This window comes from Talpa occidentalis, unplaced genomic scaffold (assembly GCF_014898055.3).
Source record: "Talpa occidentalis isolate TD23 unplaced genomic scaffold, MPIMG_talOcc4v2.1, whole genome shotgun sequence".
Classification (NCBI taxonomy): domain Eukaryota; kingdom Metazoa; phylum Chordata; class Mammalia; order Eulipotyphla; family Talpidae; genus Talpa; species Talpa occidentalis.
Genome location: NW_026555331.1, coordinates 97,790,747 through 97,812,929, shown reverse-complemented (window position 1 = coordinate 97,812,929; position 22,183 = coordinate 97,790,747). Strand labels below are relative to the sequence as shown.

Below are 22,183 nucleotides of genomic sequence, written 5' to 3'. Positions count from 1 at the left end.
TTACCATCTTTGCAACATCCTGTGTATCTATAATTATATAAAAAGTGAAAAAAATCAATTAGTATGATCTTACTTTGAACCTATAAAGACCGATACAGGTGCAAGTTATTAATTTTAAGGAGACATTCATTTATATTTGATTCATATCATGTTCTACTATTTATCTTGTACTGTTTCATAAAGGTGAAACCAAAGTGAGTGCATGGTATTATGTGGGTCCTGGAATAAAAGTCAGGATTCTACCCTTAAAGGGTATGGCCAAGAACTAAGTATGTGATTCTGGGTACTTTGGTTCATGTTGACATTCTTGGACAGGTATGTTCTCAAGTATGGTTTGTAGTATTGCAGGAGCTTCACATCCTTAATTCCTCTGCTTTACTGAATGATATAAAGCACTTAACACTATTGGGTTTCAGTACCAACCTTCATCTGTAATTAAAAAGTGACAGCATTAATGTGTTTCAGAAGAGATCACATAAAGTGCTTAGTATAGTGCCTCACACAAAGTAAATACTTAGCCAATGTTATTGTTATTTATGCTATTTCAATGTTGACTGTACATGTCAAACAAAATGAAAATTCTGCCTTTTAGAAGGGCTCATGAGAATTTACACAAAAGCAATATTAAATAATTGCTCTGCTTCTACTAAACAGAATCAGGATCTTAACTGGTATTACGTGCCCCATTTTAGTGGCTGCCCTAATAACATATTTTTGTTTAATTTTGTTTTTAAAACATAGAAGCAAAAAGGTAATGTTTCTTGTCCATGCCATACAAAATCAAAAAAATTTTAAATTTACATATAAAAAACTTTAAGATTTACATATAAAACTTTTCATATGAAAAAGTGATACCTCAATTGGTAAATCCTTGGGAATTGACTTTTTGAACAAATTCATCTCAAAAGCTATGGTTTTCATGATAGTAATTGAGAAGGACTGTCTTGTTGATTAATAATTTATGGGTGTTTGATCCAGGCTGATATGAAATCTGAAAACCTGTATTTTACTAAGCCCTGTCAATTGGCAACGGGATTGGGTGGCTGTGTGTTGTTTGAGAAGGCCCTGTCCTCCACAGGAAGTTGAGTGCTTGTCACCTGGCTCCCACAGAATCAGGGAGGGAAAGAGAGGTGGACTCTCTTTGGAGCAGCAGAGGAAAGTTGGCTCCCAAAATGCATTTGTGGTCATCTGTGTTATTTCTGCTATTTACAGTCTTTGAAAATTTTGGTACCTGACCTTGTCCCCTTTATTCATGTAGACCCCTTTTTCACTGTAATTATCATATATTTATATTAAATCTTTGAAAATTTTTGCATACTTATCTACAATTTAAATATCAGCTTTTTAAAAGATAAAGTTGGTTTTAACTTGAACATAATTTCACATTATTTGAAAATGGGGAGGTCTTTCCATATGTGCTAATTTATATGATAATTTTCCTACTGGAATATAAAGTTAAAAGGATAATTATTGAATATCATGTTTCTTTTCAAAAGCTTTGATTCAACTTCATGTGGCTTATTTGAGGATTGATGGTAAAGGGCCTTTTGAAATTTGCTAAAATTTTTCCAACTTGGAAAACATACCCAATTTCAAATATTCTCACCATGGGTTCATATTTTTAGCCGAAAAAAAAATGTGGTAACTTTAGTTAACAAGCATTTGACAAGTAGTGGTTTTGTCAATTGTAGATCTAACTGAACATGCCACTCCATTTCTTTCATCACTATTCATTGCCTAATCTCAACAAAGTCTATTAAAATTAGAGGAGATGAGCTCAGTAAATAAATATATATATATATATATATATATATATACACATACATACATATATACATATTGAATGCCACTTTGTTTCAAGATGACACAACCACAAATTAAACTTCATACCATTATTAGTGTACTACATTTCATCAAATTCAATCATTTGCTTCTGAAGTTAACATGAAACAGGCTGAAAAATGCCCAGAATTCAAAGCATTACACAACAAAAATCTACCCAAATTGCATCTACATGAAAATATATACCATACCTCAATCTAAACCTCGGGGTACTTACACCCTCAGAGCTTCTACTTCTATACTTCTAATCCTTCCTTCCATTGTGTGATTTGCATACTTGCAAGCATGTTATATTCAAAGGTCCCTCACAAGTAATTTGGAATGGATGATACATATGTTAATTTTCTTACTCCTAGCTTAAACCTCTAAAAAATTGTATTTTTTCCCTTTTTCTTCATAGTTTGGTAGTTTCACTCTTCTTTACTAATAGGCATCTCTTTCTTGAATACTTTATATGTTATAATATTAATGTCCATATTTGTCAGTGAAACAGGTATTTAAGTGAGCATCTGTGTCTTTATACACATGGAAAGCAAGCCCCGTAATTACTCCAGTTCTTGACTGAGCATTTGCTGCACATAAGTATATGAGGCCTGAATATAATTACTAAGAGCTGCAGCTAGTCAATTACAGAAAAAAAAAAAAGTGTCTGGAATTGCCATTTGGGAAACCTGCAGCACACTCATTGATTAGATGAGGGTCATTGCTCAATGAGAAAAACAGAATTTTCTGCCTGCGAGCAGTGCTACTTCCTCTTGAAGAGATTCAATAGTATCTGAAGTTTGAGTAATTTGCCATAACAAGAAAGAAGTTAGAAAGGTTTCAAGAATGCTGTCGAAGCTTTGATTCTGGTAGGGAAGATCTGAGCTATATTTGAGAGTATTAGGACAAATTGTGGATTCTTAGAAATTTCACTGATGGGGGAATTTAGCCTAAAGAAGTAATCAAATCTGATACAAATATTAGAGTAGAAAATATTCATCTAATATTGTTTATCTCAAAGAATAGAAATAGTCTAGATGTATAAAAATATGAGTACTTGAAATTGTTGCTGTAATTTTAAAAGATGATATGCAAAACAGTGTGTATTGTGGAAAGATAATTCCAATAAATAATAAATTAAAAGTATCTTATAAAGCAGTATGTGAGGCACTGCTTCATTTTTGTTTCATATAGGATTGTGTATAATAAAGTATAGGTCTATATTAATATTTATAAATATAACCATTTCACATATACTGTAGAACTATCTTTTTAAATCATATTTTTATTGAGATAAAATTGTGTATGATCTTTAAATTTAATTAATTTATTGATTTTTAATTGAGGTAACATTTTATACTTCTATCAGGTATTGCCACATAGTGCACAGACCACCAAGTCACACATGACCCATCGCCAAAGTCCACTGTGCTTCTTTCCCTTTGTTTTCTTACTGCTTCCTTCCTTCCTCCCTCCCATGGGTGCTTCATTTCTGAAAAACAGTAGTCAGTTTTCAAGGGTCTGTTTTCAAGCTTGTCTTATCTGACTCTTAGTTTTTCTATATTCCACATATGAGTGACACCATGCATATTTATTTTTCTCCTTGTGACTTATTTCATTTAGCATTATTCCTTCTGAACTGGCTATTTTTGTACTTGATTATGTTTTCTAAATTTTATACCATCTTTTTGTAGTCAGAAAAATCATAAAGCTATTTTGAAACAAATGGGACTACAACAAAATAAAATGTTCCTGCACAACAAAAGAAACAATGGACAAAATGAAAAGGTAGCCTACAGAATGAGAGAAGATATTTGCAAACCATCTATCTGATAAGGGGTTAGTAACAAAAAATATCTGAAACCCATACAACTCAATAGAAAAAAAAAACACAAATAATTTGACTTTAAAAGGTGCACAAAGGACCAAAATAAACATTGTTCCTAAGAAGACATACAAATGGCCAATAGGTACATGAAAAGGTGTTCAATCTTTGTAATCATCAGGGAAATGCTTGCCAAAACTAATGCGCTACAATCTCACACTTACAGAATGGCTAATACAAGAAAGTCAGGAAATAACAAATATGGAGAAGGATGTGGAGCAAAGGGAGCTTGGGTGCATTATTAGTAGCGATGTAAATTGGTACAGCCACAACAGAAATGTAAGGTAATTCCTCAAAGATTAAAATGAAATGTGAAACGATCCAGCAATCTCACTGCTCAGCATATAGCTGAAAGAAATGAAATCATTATCTGGAAAAGACATCTCCTCACCCATGTTCATTAGAGGTTTATTTAGAATACCCAATATAGCTTGGGAAAAAACTAATGTCCATTGACAGTTGACTGGATAAAGAAAATACAGAATATAAAATGGAGTATTATTCAGCTATAAAAAAGAAAGGACTTTTGTCTTTTGTAACACCATGGGTGGACTCTGAGGACATTATGTTAAATGAAATAATAAATAAATGAATAAAGTGCATGTTGTCACTTACATGTGTAATCTAAAAAGTCAGCCTCATAAAAATTGAGTAAGATGGTGGTTCCCGTGAGTTGTGGGGTAGAAGAAATGGGAAGATGTTGATCAAAGGGTACACACTTCAACATATAAGATGAATAAGCTCTGAGCATCTATTGTACATCACGGGGAGTGTAGTTGATAACACTTGAGAGTTTATAGCAGAGTAGATCTTAAATGTCAACACCAAAAAACAATCATAAAATTATTTTAAAATAAAAATAACTACACAACAATACAATTTGTGAATTCCATCCTTAGTCAAAAAGGAAAATGCTATTACTTAGGTGAGAACTCTTAACTCTAAAACATTTATGCTACATATTGAAAATGCTTAGAAATGATATTTTGCCATGTTTCTTTGGATACTAGAGAGCAGAATATTACCAGCATGTTAAAAGCCTCTGTCATGATTCCTTCCAATTATTGTCTTTCTCTCCTTCAAGGACAGCCTATATCCTGATCTCAAACAGCCTTTATTAGTCTCCCAGGTTTTTGTATCATTTTATATATATATATAAATGAAATTATTGTGTTTTAGAAAAAGATTGATTTTGTAATCCTCTCTTCAATAAATTGATTTTGTAATCCTCTCTTCAATAAAGCAAGTATTCTGGTAATGTCCCAGAAAGAGAGTTCTAAATGAGAAAGATAAGAATTAAATTTACAGTAAAATTAAATTAAATTAAAAATTAAATTTAAAAGAATTAAAATTAAAGGAAAATGTACTTACCAAACAGGCATTTTAATTTTGTTGACACTAAAATGGAAAATTCAAAATGTTGATAATTACTTCTTAAACACAACTAAGTTCACCAGCAAATTATACACACACACACGCACACACACATCCAATAAACAGCTGCAGTAAACTATACAAGTATTAAGACAGTTATTTACTAGTCAGGAATACCCTTCAAATTTTTTGTGAAATTCATGTTTTTTTAAAAATTAATACCAAGGCTTGGCTCCTATTTATCCCCAAGAGAATTGCAATATGTGTATGTGGATTTGTGCTTATGCTTCTGTGTGTATAAAGGTGCAATAGAGATTGTATAACATTTAATATTTACTTTATTTTTAAAAGGATTCATTAGAACCTAATAAATGTGATTCCAAAATACTTTACATATTTATAGTCACATGTTCACATGCACATTAATTTTCACATACTTTTCATATTTATAGTTTGAAAATTCAGCCATCTACCAAAATAAAAAAATACTTTTCTAACATAAATAATTTCAAAATATTTTAAACCTGCACTGTTTTTAATAACTTTTATTGTTTTTAACATGTGACATTTTATCCCCATTAGCAATAACAGATGTCTAAAGCATTAAAAAGGAAAATCCTGCACACGTGTTGAAATAGAGAACTTTACTGAAAGGAAAGCATGTGCATTGATTTATATTAGTCAAAATTTAGATACTGTACTTGGTGCTATTTCAGGAAATGAAAAGGTGAGGAAACAGTTATATACCAGTAAACCAGAGCAAAAGTCTCCATAGAAACAAAAAGAGTTTCAGTGGGAACCATTTAAGCTAAATTAATACCTAGAATATGGTCATATTAGCCCCTAGAGAGCTAATTCGAACAAAACAAAACCCTGTCCATTGATTCATACAAGTTACATACTATTCACAATTCTTCTTTGTTCACATTTAATTGTCAAAATTTAATCAGTCATCAAGACTAACAATCTGGGTGAATTCTAAAGAGAAAAGATCACAAAAATGAACAATGTTTACTTGCTTTCCCCAGCTCTATTACCTTCACTAACTGTTCAAAGGGAACACAAAGGGCAAATTGAAAAATAATGCGTAATAAATCCAATTTTATTTGTTTGGCTTTTTTTTTTTTTTCACCACAACTTCATAGGAACTTCGGCTCCTGTAGACAGTACTACTGAGTTATTGCCCCTCATCCCCGCACTGCAGCCAGTGCTGAGTGAGAAACCACAAAGCCAGCAGGGACAGCAATTTATTGAACAACTACTATGCACTAATTATTTACATAAGCTGTATCATCCAATCCTTACAAAATAATATGATGAATATATTGTTGTATCACTTTAAAAATAAGAAAATAAGTTAAAGTAGTTTGTCAAATTTAGACAGTGTTGGAGCCAGATTTTAACCTTTGTCTTATTCTCTAGAGGTAGAGGTGATAAAGGTTGCCATGTCCCTATCAGTTCGCTGCATATACTTCTGGCAAAGATGGTTCAACATTATTTGGGTGTCCAGGTTGGTAAGGTATTTTTAGAAACATAAACTGAACATTTTTATACATCTTTATACATTTTATACATTTTTAAAAACATAAACCTTCAGGTGATGAATTCCATTGGAGTCTGTGTTTCATGTTTAATTATAATGTATGCCATCAATTAAAGTACCCTAGATAGACTATGGTGATGGAACATGGGTGAATTGGTGGTGGGAATTTCATGGGGATTATAACCAAGATGAGAATGCATACATTGTACAAAAATGAAGAATGATGTGAAAAATATATAAAGGGGCCTCCCTGGTGGCGCAAGGGTTTGAGATTCAGCACTGTGAAGCTATCCGCAGCCACTGCAGCACAAGTTCCATCTCTAGCCAGAGAGGTGACCCACATGGCACAGCAGACCTCTCCTGTCTCTCCCACTGCTCCCCTCAGCAGTGTATTTCAGTAGATCTCTGCCTGTTGGGCTCCCCGCTCTGTCTCTGGTGAATCCTCTCACCCCCTGCTCTCTGGCCTGCACCCCAGCTCTTTTATGTATAAATAAATAAATCTATAAATAGATAAATATATATACAATAAAAAATAAAGTACCTAGATGTGATACTTATCATAATTATAATACTTAGAAGAGAAGAAAAATGGAGAGAAATATATGACCATAAGCTAAATCTATCCTGTGTCTGGCTAGGTCTCTCCCACTACGATCAAACTGGATATCACTAACCTTATGCTACTCAACCAAGTCACTTTCAAGGTTTTTCTCCTTTTGGTCACTCTATTTTTCTGGCCTTTAACAAAATTAAATTGAGACGAACTTCTAAATGTAAAAATTTAAGATTAAACTAGAGAAAATTTGTAAAAATGTTTGCTTCATCTCAACAAAATTAAAACACAACTTCTGGCGTGAATACTAAGGTTGGTTCATGTTTATACTCAATACTGGTATAAGAAATAAGTTGCAAAGTTATGACGTCACTGCCAAAGAACCCAAAATAATACCAAGAGCATAGAACAGAAATGCTAAGAGTCCTGGTATTGAGAAGACAGTATGGACAAACACTAAGGAAACATCTTTTTAGAGGAAAAGATAGAACTCAGACTAACCTTAACCAAGGGTTTGAGGGAAGCTGGAAATTTTTCATGGAGGCTTACCATAAATTTACTACTGAGTGGATCAAGTGACAAAAGTGAATACAATTCCCAGATTTATGGATGGCATTTAATTCAAAAATAGAGGTTCTCTTGAAATAAAAATCCAGTCATTGGGACAATTTCTAAGTCAGAAAATATTATTTATAACATTTTCTTCAGCAGCTTAAAATATAATGCTATTATTATGTCTCTGATTTTGTGGATGTTTTTTAGGGTACTTCACTCTCATAAATCTAATGTTTTTCCTTTATGCTCTGACTGATTTGCTACAATTTTGTTGTATTTGCTTTTTAATGTTCCTATATCATTAGTAATTGGCTGTCAGTGTATTGTACAGTATTACAGTTCTACTAGCTGTTCATGTATCATTCATGTCACAAGGATAAGTGGCTCTGTATAACAAAATAAAATCATTATAGCTCTCTCCTGCTTCCCCACTTTACCTACACACAGTCTTTTTTCCCTTTCATGCTATACTGCCTGTTGGATCCATGCTAGTGTATAAAATTAAAATTTTATTTTATATTCAAGATTCTTTCTTTCTGTGAAAATGCATGCTTCCTACAGAATTTTTAGAGAAAGAAAACACGAAGATATATTTTGTTAGAGTTTGTTGGCGTTATTGGGCCATATAAATGTCTCCTTGGGGAGAAAGGGGTTGACAAAATGATCAAAAAGGTGAACAATTTCCTGACTCCCTTTTCCCAAGTCAAATGGTCATCATCATTCTTATACGTAGCCCTAAACTAAACAAGCACATAAATGTCATAGCGAGGAGAAAGCAAAAAGTCGCAATAATATAAGCTCTTTTTTGCCCTTAAATTCAACTGGATCAGATTGAGTTTTCTTGCTCTGCTCAGCATCCAGCTTTTGACTAACTTTCATTACCAATTTAACAAAAAGCTGTTCAATATTTATTGGATACTCACTATGGACTTGGCTATGTTCTCAGTACAGTTTTGTAAGTTCAGTTATCTTGTCTAAAAGGAACTCCTAGTAGAATGAGGTATATGCACTTAACCAACTTATGCAAATATTGGATGGGCTACATGGGAATAGTATATATAGTAGCTATTGGCATGACATAAAAGTACAACTAGTATTTTGTAAGGTCTGTACATTTCATACTTAAATGCCCTTAAATTGAGACTGCTGGGAAGAACAGCATTGGCAGCCTGAATAAAATGACTATACAACTTTCATGCAGACTATGACTTGATTAAAAGGAGTAAATTTTAAGCTCAGAGCAAAATAGAAGTCAAGAATCATGACTGTTTGCTTTACTACTTGATAAAAAACCTCCTAATTATCTAATAATATATTCTCCCCTTCTACTTTTAGACATAGAGATCCAGCTAATGGCTATATTTCACAGTCTCACCTGCAGTTAATAGTAACTATTTGATTAAGATGTAACAATGGGATAAGAGCAGAGGTCAATAGCTAATTTCTAGATAAAGTCCTTCAAAAAGGACTTTTCTCTTTTCTCAATTGCTGGAATGCAAAAATGAAATGAGCCCTGGAGTGGAAGTCATATTTTGAAGATCATAGAGGAGGAAGTTAAATTCCCCAGATGGCTCAGCCACTAAATCAAACCTGTAAGGCTTATGTTTATAAGGTATACTGCTTTTTTTTTAAGATTTATTTATTTATGGATACAAGAGCTGGGGTATAGGCCAGAGGTGTTGGGGGTGAGAGGATTCACCAGAGTGGGGAACAGAACAGGCAGATTGACCAAAGTACACTGCTGAGGGGAGCAGCAGGCCGATCAGGAAAGGTCTGCTGTGCCATGTGGGTTGTTCCCTGGCCAGCCAGGCGATCGAACTCATGCTGCAGTGGTTGCAGACAGCTTCATAGGTTGTGCCTTAACCCCTTTCACCAGGAAGACCCTAAACTGTTTTGTTAATCCACCATGTTTTCAGATCTAAGTTTACTACAGTGCCATTCCCACTTAAGACAGCTCTTCCCCCCAGGGGTCTTGGGACAGTACCTACAACATAATAGCCTCTGATTAATACCATGGACTGCCAAGAGGCAGAGTGGTCTCAGACTACACAGCGAGTTTTTTAAGCCTAAGTCCAGAGTACAAATAGGCAAAGGCCAAACTGAAATTATTCTGAGAATGTTAGGCTGACATGAGCAGAGGGAGTGGTATACATTATGCTTCAACCCCACCCCAATTTAGAAGACACCTCAATCCTCATATCTTAGCCTCATTTCACAAGGTAGCATTCTTATGTTTCCAAAAGGAGAAAGAGTCTAAAGTGAAAAAGACCATGAAATGTGATAGAATGGAAATCAAATGTATACATTATGAACCAAATCTGTTTTAATTATTTTGTAATATAAACCATATAAATTTAAATGCAATATAAATTTCAAAAACATTAAAAATATTTTTTCTCTAAATTTAAAATTTTTAATTATAGGAAATTTAGCATACTTTTGTACATCTGTTTGCCATGACTCTTTGACAATACATCTGGGTGAATAGTATTAAACTGTAGATGAGGGGCTTCTCTGGTGGTGCAAGGGGTTATGTAGCCACTGCAGCACGAATTCCATCCCCGGCCAGGTTGCTACCCACATGGCCAGCAGACCTCTCCTCACTCACCCGCTGCTCCCCTCAGCAGTGTATTCAGTCAGTCTGCCTGTTCTGTTCCCCACTCTGTCTCTGGTGAATCCTCTCACACCCCCGCATCTCTGGCTTATACCCCAATTCTTGTATGCATAAATAAATAAATCTTTAAAAAAATAAATTGTAGATGATAGTAATTTTTGATACAGACTTGCCTCCAACTTGGTAGGGGTAATAAAGCTTTCCAGTTATACATAAGTATTACATTAAAGAATTTGTTGGGCTCAATGGTTTTCTCAAGAAAATATAATTGCACTGGTAACCTAGATTACTGCATTTTACTATCAGAATTCATCAGGCACATTCTCAGAATGACTTTTCAATTAATTTCAATATCTCAGCTAAGAAAATCATAACTTTATGAAAATGATTTTTCTGCCAGATTATCATAAATCTAAGTATTGTCATTTTTTTTAAATAATAGCCCTATGAAACTTGTTAAATATTTAATACATAAATGTTGTCAGGAATTCTGTCCTTTATGATACTTAATGCTCCCTTCTTCAATGGGCTTATGTGAAAAATAATCTTTCAGGTGAAATAGTCAAAATTCTGGGCTGTGTGTGTTTGTGTATGTGTGTGTTTCCTCCTGCATCATACAGTTTGTGATATTTGTTCATACTATTGTATTCTGGACTTCTTAGAGCCCAGTGTCTGATCACCCACTAAAAAAATACATGGAGCAAGAGAGATAGCCAGCTTTCTAGAATCCCGGGCCTCTTAATATAAACTGTAGATCTTTAGAGAAATACACAGGCTATTGGCTATGTACTTTGCTGATTATGTAGTTTAGTTTTACTTTTTACTATTGTTTTCTTATTGATTCATTTATCTTGTGATAAATGACTTTTTGTGAAAAATGACTTGTTTTTTTCAATTTATGTTATCTACCTCAAATATTTTTCTGGAATTAAATATATTTATGTGTGACTATTTTATAAGAATGAATATTTTTATAATATATTCTCCTTTTAGATGTTTTTGTTTACTCTTGCACAAACCCTTGTTGGCATTTTTATAATAATTGATTACACATTTGTTTCCTTGAGCAACAGTTCGTGTGTCATTGTCAGTATGTTAAGAATATACTTAATGGGCCTCCCCGGTGGCACAGCGGGTGAGCGCTGGGTTGCGAAGCTGCCCGCAGCCTCTGCAGCACAGGTTCGATCCCCGGCTGCTCCCCGGCCACCGGAGGAGGGTCCCACAAGGCGCGCTGACCTCTCCTGCCGCCCGCTGCTCCCCTCAGCAGTGTACTTCGGTCCTTCTGCCTGCTCTGCTCCCTGCTCTGGCACTGGTGAATTCTCTCACCCTCCTGCGCTTCACTTTGCTTGAAATATGATTTGCCTCCCCATTCAATGAATTCTGTTATTCTTTTTCTTTTTCCTTATGTCTTTTATTATTGCTTTGTCTCAATTTGTCCTAACTTCTTTGGGGGAAAATTAATTAGCACTAATTTAACAAATATCACCCTACTTAAACTTATATCCTCCCTATTAATTAATACCTCTATCAATTCTCTGATTTATTTTTATAGAGTGATCACCAACTTTTTTTATTTCAGTCATCAATTATTCCTCACACATACTCACATAGTTAACTATTCCAGCTACATAATTTAAAAGAATATCTTATGTGCCAATATAGTCCAACTTTTATCTCCATCCCAGACATCTCTTGCAAATTCCAGACTCAAATATCCAATTGCCAGCCCAACAGTTCACTTGAATTTCTAACAGACATCTGAAACATGTCCCTTGCATTCTCCATCTCAGTGGCTGCCAATTCCTTTGCTCAAATAAAAAGCCTTAGAATTATTCTTGACTCCTCTCCCACATACCTCATATCTTTAGTGAATCCTGTTCGATCTACCTTCAAAATGTATCTGGAATCTGATCACTTCTTTCCAACTCCAACTCCACTGCCATCACCAAAGATCAAGTCACAATCACTTCTCACCTAGATAATTGCAATGACCTCCGAACTACCAATAGCTTCTTCATCCCCCAGAGAAAAACCCACATATGTCATAGATCTTGACACATCACTGAATCAGCATTATTCCTACCGCACAGGGATTTTGCCAACTCTTGAGTTCTGACACTTGTGGTGGAGTGATATTTTCATATCATGACCAGAATGGACCACCCTTAAATGGTTGTGTCATGCTGAGGAATCAGAATAGGGCAAGATTACTTTTTCAGTGGTCAAAGAACTAACAAACTTTCCTATTCTAATTGCCATAGACTCAGATTCACGCACAGGGAAAAACATCCAGTTTGATACTTCATTGTAAAGATCAAGTGTAAAATAACTAATGAGTTAAGAGTCTTAGCAACCACACACATTCCTGCAATTCTGTCACAGTCAGAAGTATTTTTCATGTATTCCCTCACTTGTCTTTCCTCCCACTCCAGAGATCCAGTAATGACATTATCTTTGATTCTTGGAAGAGCATAACCATTAAATGAACATTACAGTTAATTAAAGTATTATGGCCTTCTACCCTTTTCTTTACTTAGTGTTACAACTCGGATGAGAATGAGTAAATTTCAAAATGAAATGCCCATACCACAGAACAGGCAGCTACTTGCAATAATGTCTTTGGGAAAAAAATTGAGGCAAATCATCACAGATTTTCTATTTATCATGAACTGCATTCATTTTTTCCTTTCTCTTGTCATTTAGAGCCATCATTCCACTTACATATCAAGCCTCATTCTCTCTTTTTCTCTATTAGTCTTGCTCTCTTGCTTCAGCACCCTTCCACCCTTGTCTCCACATTCTGCATTGCCTCTCTTGCTCTCCTCCTTATATTTACTCTGTTCGCTCTCATTTTTTTCTCCTCTTCTTCTTCCAGGTCTTTTTCTTCCATTGATCAGCTTTTTCAACAGGGTCCCAAAGAACATGATTAGGCATGTATCTGTAAGAAGACACAAATGCAAAGCAAAGCAGTTTGTCCCAATTAAAGCAAGGATTCCCCAGTAGGTAGTCATGCCACACCACAAGAACGATAATAAAATTCTTCCAGCAAATATCAAGATATAATTTCTTTTTTTAAAGATTTATTTATTTATTTATTTATGCATACAAGAACTGGGGTACAAGCCAGAGGTGTGGGGGGTGAGAGGAATCACCAGAGACACAGTGGGGAACAGAACAAGCAGATTGACAGAAATACACTGCTGAGGGGAGCAGCGGGTAAGACAGGAGGGGTCTGCTGCACCATGTGATGGAGCTTGTGCTGCAGAGGCTGCAGATAGCTTCACAGTGCTGTGCTTAACCATTTGCACCACCAGGGAGGCCCAAGATATAATTTCTTTTAATTTTCAAAGTAATCAGATACTCTAAGACATTTTTTTGAGAGGAGGTAGTACTAAAGAGAAAGGACATTTTAAATCAAAGAGTGTGTATAATTATAATGGGGATGTGTTGGGAGTAAATACTTTTAAAAATCTTGTTTTTCCATATATTTGAAAAATAATTTTAGTCCTTCACACACATGTGCATTAAAATATAATTGACAAACCATAAAATGTAATGCCCATGTAATTTTTCATGTAAAGATATCCCAATAGACAAATTAAAAATTCAGACTTTCAAATGCATGTTAGACTAGTCATATACTTAAAAAAACTACTCTTCATTGCCAAAAGTGGCTCTAAAATTAAGAAAGGAAAATTCCAGATCACTGAAAATTTTGCACAAAATTATGGTAATGTGAAATAAACATTTCCCTTTGTATAAAATAATATCTTGTAAAACATCCTTCTAATGTAAAAATAACTGTTCCCCTTAGAATCATGGTGTTTTAGTATATTTTCATATATGTATGTTTTTACAACTTCTCCAAGACAGAGATATAAAATCTTTCTAAAATCTGTAGTTTGAATGCCAACTCATTTTATGTTTTTTAAAATTAATAAAAGTGACATAAATCAATGCACATCTCTAATATGACATTCATTGATTGTGTAGGAATTGTGCGAATTTGCTAGCTTTCCTCCTCTATAAACTTCAGTTTAGACAAAGTTCTCTGGGAAATTGTGTCCTCTTGTGGTCACTGGCAAAAACAACATGTTTTCTGCAGGAGGAACCAAGCCAAACAATGGAAATGGGATTTAAGGCTTCAGGAAAAGTGATTTGTGAAAAAAAAGAAACCCTTTCAAGTGAAGAGAGCTGAGAGATGTGAGTAATTAGGGAGGGAACTTTAGCTGGAAAAACAAATACTTTAAGTCATTAGATTTGTATTCAAACTGCTTGATGACCTGATAATTTAGAAGAGAAAAAATAATAATATATAGGATTATGGCCATGATAAAAGCTTCTATGAATAACTATGCATTTCTTACATTTTTTGGTTATTCCAGCAACTCTTTGAAATAACTAAAGTGAGATTATATTTCAACAAGATTAATTGGCAGTAAAGATGAGAAAAACACTGTAGCCTGCACACCCAGTAGGTTAATACAGGGGAAAGAAACTGCTATTCAAAACTCCACATCTTCCACACTCTGATTCTGCTCTCCCTGCAAGTGTGACATATTATGTTTCCTTATCTTATCCTCATTTTGAGTGCAGAATATAAGATATTTTAAAGGCTAGTATTTATTTTAAATTTGAATTGCTCTTTATACCTCAGTTTCTTGTGCTTTATACTTCATTTTATTTCTAGAACAAAAGCTTCAAATATTACAACTTGTGTTCCTATTCTTTACTCAGGTAGAGAAAAGTAGAAACAGTTCATGAATTAAATTGTTATTAAAGAGAATGACCTCTTATTTAAGGCAAGGCATTCAAACATCACTAAGGCTACCTGTGTCACTGAAGGATCTGCTTTTACATAGTTATCAAAGTCACTTGTGCTGATACAAACTTTATAGTCCACTTTGAAAAAATTCTCTCATTTAAATATCAAACTACGCAATTTCTGTGGAGTGTTCAAAGGGATGAAATCTAAGATGTACAATCTCATCTGAGATCGACTGACTGCAGCCTTTTCCAATTTGCGCCCCCTTCTGTGTGAATGCTCCTGTGTTTCATTCATGCAATTCAAGGAAATTATTGCACAGAACTTTAAGCCAACAAACAGGTGATAGGTCATCTAAAGAAAGACTAAGGAGAAAGAGTAAGAACAGATTCAAGTACTCACTTTCTGTGAAAGCCCATGGTCCCAAATATACCAGCTTGCTAACAATTTTGTAGTGTGCTTTTCTTTCTAAGAAAATGCCAATGCATATTCAAACTGTAAGGATACATTCTTACATTCTTACTGCATATGCTCATGTTGAGAATCCTAACTGTTCCTTCTAACAGTATTTTTGCAAATTTTAACAAAGCACATATTCCTCAGGAAAGTGCAAACATGCCAAGTTTGCAGTTTGAAAACAAAGCTCATTTTGAATAATGCCAAAGCAAAAGAAAAAAAGAAAGAAAAGAAACAAAAGAAAAGAAAACTTGTTTTCAGTTAAACTTCTTTTTGGAATTTATTTTTGATGTAGACAAAATTATTTGATTCCAGTTAACCCAGCATTTCTAAAGAAGGCAGTTTTCCACTGATGTCTTTCAAGTCAAGCTGAGTTCAAATTCAAAGGAAATTTCTAAGCCTGATTTTAGAACTAAGTTTCATATGTTAAACTATCGCAGACGTTTTTATTATTGCTGCATCTATAAGATATCCAGAATTATAATTGGCTCATCAGCACATAGAAAGGGGGACTATCTTTACTTTTGCCCCAACAAGTGTAAATAACAAACTGCTAGATAAAATGCTAGGTAGCATATAGTTATAGATGAGTAGAGTGGAACAACAGGGCCAGGGGATGTTTGCAGTTGGCAAGCAGGGAGTATCAATATCCAGGTATTTTGAGAGGTAATTCATTTGTCAAGCTGCTGCCCCCAAAAGTAACATTTGGATGCTTAAAAACCAGTCTCATTAGCTTCTTGTAAGAGTTCCATAGAAATTTCTGCTCAGAACTATAGTCATTCATTGTGACTCTGTCAGGAAGATTCCATGCCAGTGATGGTTCTGGTTAAATAATTCATTTTAATCCTCTTCTAAGTATACTGTTTTCAACCCTGGGCATCCCAGTACCCAATGGCCAGAAGTGCTTCATCACCTAGAATTTTAATGCCCAGAGAAAGAATAGGCTCATTTGTTTAAGAACTAATCTTGGGGACTGAAGACTCAAAGTGGGCTGGCTAGTGATGCCTGGTTGCTAGCTGTTGTGGACTTACTTTTTCCTAGAGCTTCTCCACCTCCCCTTTCCAACCATCCCCCCCTCCAACCCCAAATCCCCTCGGTCAGATAAAATTTCCTTTACACTTTACCCACACTTTCCTGTCTTGCTTACCCAGCGCCACAAAAGAAAGAGTCCAATTATTCCATCTGTGTTTATTTTTGAGAATTAAGCTAAAGGGAAAACCAAAACTGAGATTGATATATATAAACAAACACCGAGATAGGTAAATGTGAAAAAATTCTGAGATATCTGCAACCACATTCAAATAAGAATTGTGGGACACTCTGCAATGCAGAGTAGACAGTGAGTGGAATTTCTGCCTCATTCTTTAATCGCTTCCAAGAGATAAAGTGCAGGCAGAAGATGCAAACACAAGATGTCTTATCAGAATGTACTTTGTTTTAAGGATAGCTGTCTGCGTGCTATTAAGTGGAGGTCAAGTAGAATGTGATTTTTCTTTCAGACAGGATTTCATTTTAAAACACAGCAACAATTCGCTGAACTGGCCAGTTGGCACAAGTTATTGGTCATTGTCTCCAAATAAGCGTGAAAATGGTGATAGACAAAACCTGCCAGTCGCCCCTCCCAAAAAGCCTTGTTCACCACCCCCACCCCCACCCCTCAGAGGCCACTGCCCTCACTTCTGAGCCATTCTGCTGTCCCCAGACGCTCCAAACCCTGGGGATTCCCAGACTCTAGCTATGAGCCTCAGCGCGGCACAGCCACGTGGCCCGCCCGAGCATCGCCTAAGCTCTCTCCTGCACTTTTGGACTCTCGCGGCCACCCCTGGTACGGCCCAGGAAGGGACACTTTGTGAATTCTCACCTGCGAGTCCAGACTGGGAAAGGCGTGGGCGGGTCTCGGTCTGCGCAGGGCACGGGAGCGCTGGGAATACTCCTGTACCCGCCAAATCTGGCCCGGAACACCGACTACTACTTTTGACTTCTAGTTCGCTTTGAAATGTAAGGGCTAAACATGGGACAATTATTGTAGGAAAACTTTTTTTTTTTTTTTGTAATTCTGGTATTTTATAAGTGGACTTATCTTCCGCGACGCCTTCCCTTCCAGATCACCAACTTTTTTTTTGTTGCTTCCAATTTGCTAGAATTTGCATTAAACACCCTCTTTGGAGGGTTTCATTGTGAACTTCTTAGCTAGCAATGCTTAAAATGTAAAAGGACCGTAGCATTTGGAATGTACTTGGCGTGCACGGAGCATAATAGTCTACTTAACCTCCTAGTAATGAAACGGGATGAGGAAGAATTGTTCTCAGAGCTTGCAACTCTCTGTGTGGGCAAAGTTGAAGCCTCATCACATTCTTTTATGAGCCGACCTTTAGAGGTCACATTGCAGGGCCTTATCTGGAAGTGGGGGGGGGGGGTCTACCCGGTCTTTCACCTTTTGGCTGGCATCTTAGGTGATCAGGGTCGTGGCAAAGACCGTACGTTGGCCTCCTCCCTCCCTGCTGCCTTCTTCAGGGACACGTTGGCCTTCCGCGCGGGAGAATGAACATCTGGCTCTTTCTGGTACCTTCAGAAGAGTAGTCCTTTGGGTGTTGGGAGGAGTTAGGTTGGCTCTTAGTGGAGGGAAATGAAATGCCCAGGTGCTTCTCAGGGAGGGGTGAAGAGCAGGCCTGGGAGCAGATCCACAGACCCTGCGGCGCAGCCACGTCTTCAGAAGAGCCAAGGACCTCTGGGCCAGCCGCCGCGGTTTGTCCTTGGGGCTGCAGAGTTCCCTTTACCTGACCATGGGGTGGGTTCTGCGGTTGCCAGTTTTCTTGACACCCCCTACCCCTACCCAACCCCCATAATCCCAAACGGCTCCAGGGACCTAGAGCTTACTGGGGCGAGATGAGGTATCACCCACTGCGTAGAAGCTGCTGCTGTTGCTGCTGCTGCTGCTGCTGTCACAGTCACTCCTGGAGGGACTGGCACCGCCTGGCCTGTCCCCTCCGGCCTGTGCTCGGGTGCGGGGGCGCGGCCCGAGCGCTCGGATGCGGAAGGAAATCGCCCCGCGCTGGCAAGCTGAGGGCGGCGGGGAGGGAAGGAGCAGAGCAACGAGAGGCGGGCGGAGGGGCCGGCCGCCAGGACCAGGTCGTTTTTGAATGGTTTGGGAGGACGAATTGTTAGACTCTGAGGAAGGGGGTGGGGGTGGGGGCGGGGGAGGGGGGCTGGAAAGCGGAAACTTCCCTATAAAACTTGGAAAAGTCCCTCCTCCCCACGTCAGGCCAATGACACTGCTGCCCCTAAACTTTCCGCCTGCACGGAGGTATAAGAGCCTCCAAGTCTGCAGCTTTTGCCCAACTCCCAGACACCTCGCGGGCTCGCCGGTACCGGCACTGTTTGCAGAAGACCGAGCCGGGCGTGCGTGCAACCGTTAGGCGCCTTCTTTTTGGACCTCGGGGCCATCCACACCGTCCCCTCCCCCCCTCCAGCCTCCCTCCCCGCCTCCCCCAGCGCCCTCCCCGTGGAGATCCTCCCCGTCCCTCCTCCCGCTCCCTCCTCGGCGGGCCGCACTGCCCCGGCCCGCGCCGCGCACGGGGGAAGCTGGCGGGCTGAAGCGCCGCGCTCTCCTCTTCCCCGGGCTACCTCTCCGCCCCGGGCCTGCGAGGCCACGCGCTGCCGCCCGAGAGATGATGCAGGACGTGTCCAGCTCGCCAGTCTCGCCGGCCGACGACAGCTTGAGCAACAGCGAGGAGGAGCCTGACCGGCAGCAGCCGCCGAGCGGCAAGCGCGGGGGGCGCAAGCGGCGCAGCAGCCGGCGCAGCGCGGGCGGCGGTGCGGGGCCCGGCGGGGCCGCGGGCGCGGGCGTCGGCGGCGGCGAGGACCCGGGCAGCCCGGCCCAGGGCAAGCGCGGCAAGAAGTCTGCGGGCTGCGCCGGCGGCGGCGCGGGGGGCGGAGGCAGCAGCAGCGGCGGCGGGAGCCCGCAGTCCTACGAGGAGCTGCAGACGCAGCGGGTCATGGCCAACGTGCGGGAGCGCCAGCGCACCCAGTCGCTGAACGAGGCGTTCGCGGCGCTGCGGAAGATCATCCCCACGCTGCCCTCGGACAAGCTGAGCAAGATCCAGACCCTCAAGTTAGCTGCCAGGTACATCGACTTCCTCTACCAGGTCCTCCAGAGCGACGAGCTGGACTCCAAGATGGCAAGCTGCAGCTATGTGGCCCACGAGCGGCTCAGCTACGCCTTCTCGGTCTGGAGGATGGAAGGGGCCTGGTCCATGTCCGCGTCCCACTAGCAGGCGGAGCTCCCCACTCCCTCGGCAGGGTCGGAGACCTAGGTAAGGACGGGCGCCTTGGCGCCCCAGCGCCGCTCAGGTGGCAGCCGGACTGCGGACCAGGCCACGTCTCCCGGGCCACCGCTCCTAGTTTTCCCTCTCCCACCGCCCGCGCAGCCTCCCCACCAACCTGCCAGCACCACCTCATCCCCCCTCCACGACCACCCCCAGTCCCCGGAGGCAGTTCAGTTCCCGCTAGGGAGAGAGGTCCGCAGAGAGATGCACCCTCTGATGGGTGTGCGTGTGTGAGAGTGTGCGTGACAGACAGGCGAGAAGACGGGGAAAGATGCAAAAGGGTCATGGGTAAGGACTGTCTTGCCAGCGCCTCCCTTTCTCTTGGCTTTAAGTTTTCGTTCTTCTTAAAACAAATGTTTCCAAATTCCACCTCCTCCTTCTTTCCGCCCACCCACTTCCTCTTGCCCTTGGGCTGAAATCCTTCCAGGTTGTTCAGCGTAATTTCTCGGTGATGGTGATAAGAACAGTGCTCGCTAGTCTTAGAAAACAGCTACAGAGACCTAAACAATAACCAACTTTCCCCCTCTGGGTTTTTGCAGATGTCATTGTTTCCAGAGAAGGAGAAAATGGACAGTCTAGAGACTCTGGAGCTGGATAACTAAAAATAAATATATATGCCAAAGATTTTCTTGGAAATTAGAAGAGCAGAACCCAAATTCAAAGAAACAGGGCGTGGGGCGCACTTTTAAAAGAGAAAGCGAGACAGGCCCGTGGACAATGATTCCCTGACGGGCAGCGGCACCATCCTCACACCTCTACATTCTGATAGAAGTCTGAACAGTTGTTTGTGTTCCTTTTTCTTCCTTTTTTTTTTTTGACGAAGAATGTTTTTATTTTTATTTTTATTTTTTCATGCATGCATTCTCAAGAGGTCGTGTGCCAATCAGCCACTGAAAGGAAAGGCATCATTATGGACTTTCTCCATTTTAAAATGGTAACAATCAGAGGAATTTTAAGAACACCTTTAGAAATAAAAATACTGGAATCAAACTGACTTGCAAAATCACAGTCAGTTAATTCCTTTTTTCTTTCTTCCTCTGAAGGAAAAAAACTTAAAATACAAAAAACAACATTCTATTTATTTATTGATGACCCATGGTAAAATGCAAATAGATCCGGTGTCTAAATGCATTCATATTTTTATGATTGTTTTGTAAATATCTTTGTATATTATTTTTCTGCAATAAATAAATATGATTGAAAATTTTAAGAACCTTAGAGTTTGGTCTATATTTTTAAAACTCAGGATTAAGTTGGAGGTAAATAACTGCTTGTTTAACTCTGGAGGCACCCAGGAGGGAGGGGGCACTAATATAAACAAAGCAGTGAAAAACTCAAATAAACTAGCTACTGACAGGGACAGGCATGTTATTTAGAAAGACAACTTTATTATTATTCCAGTTTGGTGTTCGGTGGTGGGCTTAGCAGCATCTTTCCTTCATCTCTAATCAGGTCCCCAAACAGAAAAAAATTAACAAATTTGTTATTCTCTTGCTTATATCTCAAGGAGGCAGCTGCAAAACAGTTAAATGTAAATAAGTAGTATGAAGCCAGCACTATATTCTCACTACTGTGCATTTTTTGTCATTCCCTTCACTTTTTGTGAAGGTTTTTAAATAATAATTTCAGAATACAAGTGCATAGAAAATAATAAAAGTGTAATTCAGCAGGAAAGAGACAATTCCACTTGTAATTTGCTTAACTCTTCTTTCATGAATGTGAAGTGACATTTAGTGTAGTTTTTGATGAAAAGAAACGCCAGAATTAGGGAGTATTTTCCCATGTTGATGTTACCCATTTGGGAAGCAGGCTCCTTTATATATAAAGAACATAAAGTGATGGAGGTAAAATATAATAAGAGCATGAACTTTCTATGTCCTTGCTGATTGTTGGAGCAATTACAATTTTAAATGTTATAGTTATCCACTAGCAAGTGTATTTCATCCAAAATTACACAAACCTTTTCCACCGTCAGATATATGTATTCAAAATCTTATGAAGTAATAACAGGAAGAAATGATTCTTGATTTTTGTTTCATTCTGGTTATTTCTGGGTCAGGAAAATATTGACATATCCTTGGAACTTGTAAGTTTGTATCACTTAGTTCTTAGCTGTTACATCCAGTGTACTGCATTCAAGTGTAATTAGGGAAGCTTTGAAAATGGAAAATAATTTTGCTAATTGATTCAAAGAATGACTATGGCAAATAAGTGTATGAATCGAAACAGATCGTATTTGCTCAGCTCAAGCTGAGGTTATAATATTGCTGGAAGGTTTTTGTTCCTCTC

At 38.5% G+C, this 22,183-nt stretch overlaps 2 protein-coding genes across 2 annotated transcripts; one reads left to right on the top strand and one right to left on the bottom strand.

The window, feature by feature from the left end:
• Positions 1 to 2,549: 2,549 nt before the first annotated feature.
• On the bottom strand, positions 2,550 to 19,013 carry LOC119250163 (uncharacterized). The gene is made up of 5 exons (XM_037517895.2): positions 18,910 to 19,013; positions 18,447 to 18,775; positions 13,070 to 13,286; positions 5,081 to 5,107; positions 2,550 to 2,709 (listed from the first exon to the last, which is right to left on the bottom strand). The coding sequence occupies exons 1-5, from the start codon at positions 19,011 to 19,013 to the stop codon at positions 2,550 to 2,552; spliced, it is 837 nt and encodes a 278-aa protein (XP_037373792.2).
• Positions 18,822 to 21,101, top strand: TWIST1 (twist family bHLH transcription factor 1). The gene is made up of 2 exons (XM_037514525.2): positions 18,822 to 19,882; positions 20,434 to 21,101. The coding sequence occupies exon 1, from the start codon at positions 19,238 to 19,240 to the stop codon at positions 19,838 to 19,840; it is 603 nt and encodes a 200-aa protein (XP_037370422.1). The 5' UTR covers positions 18,822 to 19,237; the 3' UTR covers positions 19,841 to 19,882; positions 20,434 to 21,101.
• Positions 21,102 to 22,183: the final 1,082 nt, after the last annotated feature.